This window comes from Nannobrachium achirus, assembly GCF_963921795.1.
Source record: "Nannobrachium achirus genome assembly, chromosome: 23".
NCBI classification, from domain to species: domain Eukaryota; kingdom Metazoa; phylum Chordata; class Actinopteri; order Myctophiformes; family Myctophidae; genus Nannobrachium; species Nannobrachium achirus.
The window spans coordinates 51,781,641-51,787,640 of record NC_137830.1 but is presented as its reverse complement, the minus strand read 5'-3'; the positions used below and the strand labels follow the sequence as shown (position 1 = coordinate 51,787,640).

General features: G+C 42.0%; 2 protein-coding genes across 3 annotated transcripts in view; both read right to left on the bottom strand.

Moving 5' to 3' along the window:
* krr1 (KRR1 small subunit processome component homolog) overlaps positions 1–6,000 on the bottom strand; it is a 253,861-nt gene that overhangs the window by 206,793 nt on the left and 41,068 nt on the right. Inside the window, exon 11 of one of the 2 annotated variants that reach the window (XR_013963327.1) lies at positions 5,110–5,162. The exons of the other annotated variant lie outside the window; for it this stretch is intronic. The gene's annotated coding sequence lies outside the window, so the exon portion shown is untranslated. Of the gene's footprint in view, positions 1–5,109; positions 5,163–6,000 lie in introns of those variants that run through there. 2 annotated transcript variants of the gene reach the window in all.
* The window catches only part of LOC308308982 (uncharacterized protein), a gene marked incomplete at its 5' end in the record, with an annotated part of 33,478 nt that overhangs the window by 22,808 nt on the left and 4,670 nt on the right, over positions 1–6,000 (bottom strand). Inside the window, one exon of the mRNA XM_080754436.1 lies at positions 3,190–3,384. Coding sequence (XP_080610562.1) covers positions 3,190–3,384 — 195 coding nt within the window. The remainder of the gene's footprint in view (positions 1–3,189; positions 3,385–6,000) is intronic.

The window sequence follows — 6,000 nt, the reverse complement described above, 5'->3', positions numbered from 1 at the left end:
GCACCGCACTGTGTCGGCAGAACTGAAGCCGTGTCCTGATAAATGAGTTCACTTTGGGTCATGGGGACTGGGGAGGTCGATTTCTCCTTTGTTTTCAAACAAGCTGACTTTGATGTGTGATTTTTAACCACCCTTTTATCATAGAAACATGAAATTTTGTGACAGGCTAGGGGAAAGTGTACTTTTGCATAAACCTTGAAAACAGCCCCAACTCGTGAAACTCGGGCTACGCAGCCTCAGACAACGGGAATAACTCGGGAAACTCGTGGCGGCGCAGTCAATGAGTTAAACAACGTCAAGCTCACCAATATTGCGGCTCTATGGAAAGCTTGCCTTATCCTCTTACTATCTGCAAAGTGTTTGTTTCATAAAAATCCACCATAGAATTGTTATGATTTATTTTCTATCAAGAAATTCAGTTCAGGTGATTATTTTTTCTAAGTGCTGGAGTTTGGAAGCGCTCGTGGGAAGTCACTCAGCGGTCCTGTGTACCACCTGGTTCTAAATGTCACATAGCCTAATGCAGGAGGCAGCGGGACATGGTGTTATAGAAGACGAGCGCTTCCGAAGTTCAAGACTTAGAAAAAAAACATGTCTTCTCGGATTTATACGGTATACAACTCATAACAATTCTACGGTGGATTTTTATGAAACAAACACTTTGCAGATAGTAAGAGGATAAGGCAAGTTTTCCATAGAGCCGCAATATTGGTGAGTTTGACGTTTAATACAATCAGAAAGCAAAAAAAAACTTTTGATCCATTGGATCCCTATGGGAGGTATTGCAACCCTAGATTCATCTGATTATTTAAAAAAAAATCTAGTGTTGCAATTTGTGGCTACTTTAGGACATGAAAATGTTTGAGAACCACTGCATTCACGTACATTTATTTAGAACACTGTTATTTAGAACACTGTTGTCACTGTAGACTAAATGTATTAGCCTTGAATAAGACAATCATAAAATGTATTTGATCGAGTCTGACTTTAGCTTGAAAGCAAAAGTCAGACTCGATTAAAAAAAACCATCTATGATAGTCTTGATCCAAGGCTGACACCATATGTGTTGTTGGCCTCTATTGTTCTTAGAATAAATAATAATAATTATAATAATAATAATCAGTGGTGGAAAAAGTATGCACATTTCTTACCTATGTAAAAGTACCAATACTGCAATGTAGACATACTCTACAAGAGTATTGGTATCAAAATGTAACCTACTTAAAGCACCAAAAGTAAAAGTACAAAATGTTTGAAAATATTTTCAAATAGCCTATAGGTGTAACATTTGGCTATGGAGTTGTAAATGTGTGTTTTGAAACATTATAGGAATATCTACAAAGTAAAAAGTAAAGCTTTCAAATAAATGTAATGGAGTAAAAGTATATTTGGATCCAACCAAGCTGTAGTGGAGTAGAAGTAAAAGTATTAGAAATCGGAAATACTCAAGTAAATTATGAATACCTCAAAATGTTGAACTTAAGTAAATGTACTTAGTTACTTTACACCCAGAGGCGTTAATTGGGTATGGCAAGCTATGGCAGCTGCCATACCTTGGCTACAGGGGAAACAACAATAAATGTTACTTCTTAACTCATTGAGTGCCAGCGCCCTCTAGGGGCCAAAGAATGCCAGCGCATCTCTCATAGGCGAGCGCTTTAGCTTCCAGGACCTAACCTTCCAGGACCTCACGTGCTCACGTTCATGCACGGCATGGAAATGTCCCGGATGAAGATGCTAACAGAATGGCTATTCCCATTTTGTCATCTAAAAGATCATTTTTGGGCGATTTCGCCGTAAATAAACCTCGCGCCGCTTTCCTAAAACACAATCAAGAGATATAAGCCTTTAAAGATGCGGTCTTTCATTGGATTAGGCGGAGATTGGCGATTGCGTTCGCAAATTACGGCCGGCCGGGACGTTGCTAGCTTTCGGCTAGTAGCTAGAAAAATCAGGCCAGGCTTCAGAAGGCCTCTTATCATTTTATTCCATTTCATTAAATATCCCGGACTAGTTCGGGATAGGCACCCTGGAATACGTCGCGCCGCCTACAATGAACATTGGGTGAACATTGGGGGGGGTCTAAACTTTATTTTAAACCATTTTCAATGGAATAAATCGTCGGAGCATCTAGCGTAGCTCGTTGGCTAGCGCTGGGCGAGCAAGGACCACCCACGTTGCTCCAAGCAGCTCGGGGTAAGTAAAATAGCAAATAAAAAATTGTTTGTGATCCCGAATATCCCGAACTAGTTCGGGAGAGGCACTGTATGAGTTAAAATAAATGTATCATGCCTGTTGCTAAGGTATGGCAACATGACTGGTGTCTTGCACGCGCACAAGGGCGCGCGTGCAAGACACCAGTCATGTTGCCATACCTTAGCTTTTTCTGAACTGACGCCACTGCGTTACACCAGATCACTTCCAACCCAGAGTCACCTCAAAGAAAGGGTCAAACTTGTTCTCCTGCTATACCACAACAATGTGGAATGCCTTACCGAAGGCCTTAAAGGAGTGTGGATCACTAGCATCCTTTAAAATCGCCCTGAAAAACCACTTACAGGCAGCAACTGGTAAAAACAAACATAGCCCAACCCTACCCTCCCCTGACCCTCTTTGTATTTACCTACTGTATGATGTTTTTATTTTTTTATTTTTAAATTGTTTTCCCATTTTATTACTGACTATATCTACTGTATAGTATTGTGTTCTATTCGTCTGTCATTCAATGTTATATGAGATACTTAAATGGTTTCCTGTGGAAATAAGCTCAGTCTTTTCTAGGATCTCCTTTTAGTAGACCTTGTACCAGTGAACTGTACCGTCATGAAACTATACTTTTTCCTATGCAAACTTCTTCAAATAAAGTCTTCAATCAATCAAATGGCAACATGACTGGTGTCTTTAAGACACCAGTCATGTTGCCATACCTTAGCCTTTTCTGAACTGACGCCACTGCTTTACACCACTGATAGTGATAGATATATTTACAGTTTAGGCATTTAGCAGACGCTTTTAACCCAAAGCGACTTACAATAAGCAGATAAAACATCACTATAATAAACAAGATAATATGTCAGTACATATTTATAATTTCGGCTATTTGCATATTTACCATTACCCTTCCTATTGAAGCGTGCAGAGTCGTGATGATATCAGTTACTACATCGTTACAGCCCTACCATTACTTACCCTTCCTATTGAAGCGTGCAGCGTCGTGATGGTACCGGGTGTCCTTCGTGGCTCCTCCGGTCCCGATGCCCACACCGAACATCCTGGGCAGGACGACGAAGGTGAAGAGGACCGCCGTGAAGCCGATCACTGCTTGTTGAGATGTTGACAGCATGATGTCCTCCTCTGTCTGGATCTCTATCTGTCGTCTGTCTGCTGCAGGGAGCACATCAACAACAACAACCAGGAGCACCGACCGCTGTTGTGACTTCTTCTTGTAGCCTACCGCCCTTTAAATGGAAATAAATGATGCCTGTATTATAATTATAATATGTCGCTGATAAGATAAGGACGGGGCGGTGACGATCTGAAAGCAGCAAAAGGAACGCGTAGCTTCTATTTAGACCAGAACACCCAACAGCTGTTGCTGGAAATGCTGGTCGTCCTGCTTGCCTGTGTGAAGTGAGCAGCACTAACTTAGCACAAATCTGACTTCCGGTGCGCGATCTCTTCAGAATAAGAGGCAACTGAGGACCACTGAGTTTGATTGATTGATTGAAGACTTTATTGTCAGTTTCCACAGGAAACATTGAAACACATTATAACTTCGAACTCCATTTTAACCAAGACAGATTCATCAAAAACATAATAATAATAATATGTGAGCTGGCTGTTTTTTTTTTTTTGTTTTTTTTTTTCAATAACATTTTTCTCTTTCTCAAACTGTAACTTTGATTGATTGATTGAAGACTTTATTAGAAGTTTGCATAGGAAAAGGTACAGTTTCATGACGGTATAGTTCACTGGTACAAGGTCTACTAAAAGGAGATCCAAAGGAGGTTCCAAGTCCAACTGTAAGTAATGGACTTGGAACCTGCGTGAGTCTTCATGTGCAACTCTAGAGAAGCATTTCCTTTGAAGCTTTTTTCACAAACTGGACATGTAAAAGGCTTTTTCTTTAAAATAAATAAAATGTATAAAATATGTAGTCACATCTGTAATTAAAGTGTTCTATTATGATGAGAGCTTTACATAGCGAACAGGATAAGGAAAGCCACCATCAATCATATAACATTGAATGACAGACGAATAGAACACAGTATATGCAGTAGATATAGTCAGTCAGGGGAAAAAAAGAAAGAACAAAAAAACAGTAAGCCTATACAAAGAATGGTCAGGGGAGGGTAGGGCTGGGCTAGGTTTGTTTTTTACCAGTTGCGAACGGCTGCTGCCTGTAAGTGGTTTTTCAGGTCGATTTTAAAGGATGCTAGTGATCCACACTCCTTTAAGACCTTCGGTAAGGCGTTCCACATTTTGGTGGTATAGCAGAAGAAGGAGTTTGACCCTTTGTTTGAGGTGACTCTGGGTTGAACGTGATCAATTAACCCTTTGTCAGCCTTCTGGTTGGTCTGTTAGGGTAGTAAACAGGGACGTGCTGGGCCCCTGATTCAGCCCGGGAAAAAGAGTTGCAGAGGCACTCATTGCGTGCTATAGAGAGAGATCTCTCTCTATAGCGCTGCTGCTACTCAAAGATTTGCCATTTCAGATCATGACAAGTGACAAGCCAGTGGGCCAATTACTGTACATGAGTTATATTTTGTCGTTGTCAGGTGGAAACCTTGTATGTCCAAAACCGTTTGTTTTGTATTTATCATTTTGAAAATGATTTAAACTAGTGAAAACAGCCGATCTACAAGCACACAACGCCTCGCACCGCGAGGCGTTGTGTGCTTGTAGATCTGCTGTTTTCACTACTTTTGTGCAACGGCCTTGTATGATGAAGCAGGGCTTTGCTTTGCGAAAAAATGTATAAATTAGAAACTTGGAGATACCAGGTTTCTGCCCGACAGTGACGATTTACTTTGTTGGCCGCCCAGCCCCCAAAATGGAACAACATTTTATTTGTATTTTTTTCCTAATGGCCGGCCTGGACCGGCCAGGAATGAACCGGCCGTTCGGGAGTTGTCCCGCTTTTCCCAATGGCCAGCACGTCCCTGGTAGTACATTTATGTTACTATACCAATTATATTACACAGTACAATATGTTATAAATGTCCATGTTCTGCCGCACTCCGCCTTTCTGGTTTGATGTGTTCAAGGCCTTCAGGATAAGGTCACACATACTTGAGCTTACGCACACACGTCTTATCCACGAGTTTCCTACGCCCCATAGTGCATTGCGCAAACGTCTGCATCGATCTTCCGCCGCCGATTTACAAGCTCACAGCGGGTTGCATCTGCGACGCGACGTGAGCTTGTATGTCTGCTGTTAAACCCGGAAGTTTGGTCCTGATAGTCTCCAGTAAACTCCCGCGGAAACTTGTGGATACAGTGACTCCAGGAAACTTCCAGAAACCTGCGTGGTCACTCTAATGACGAGGCCTGCACCCTGCACCCAGGCTCTGTTAGACTGGTTTAATGACGAGGCCTGCACCCAGGCTCTGTTAGACTGGTTTAACACAGACGCTGTGTCACCCTGAGGTAACCTCGCCCACCAGGCTTTCTGAGGGAAAGCCTGCAGTGATGGTTAACAACAGGCGGTTTGATCCGGTCTAGGCGGAAACCACAAGCCGAAGAAGCGGCGTGGCTTTGTTTTGTTTCCCCAATCCCTATTAAAATGCTACAGTAGACTAGTGTAGTCTTGCCAGTCGCTACGAGTTGGAATAAAAGATGCATATACCAAACAAATTTTTCAAAAGCAAAACTACGCCGCATCAAGGACTTTATTAGGTAGGCCCAGGGTTAAAACTGAATCCGGTTTGATAGTTCCGGCAAATTGTAGTCCTTTGAGTACTACAACATGACGTAAAGTGGTTTCCTCTCCCGTCCGGA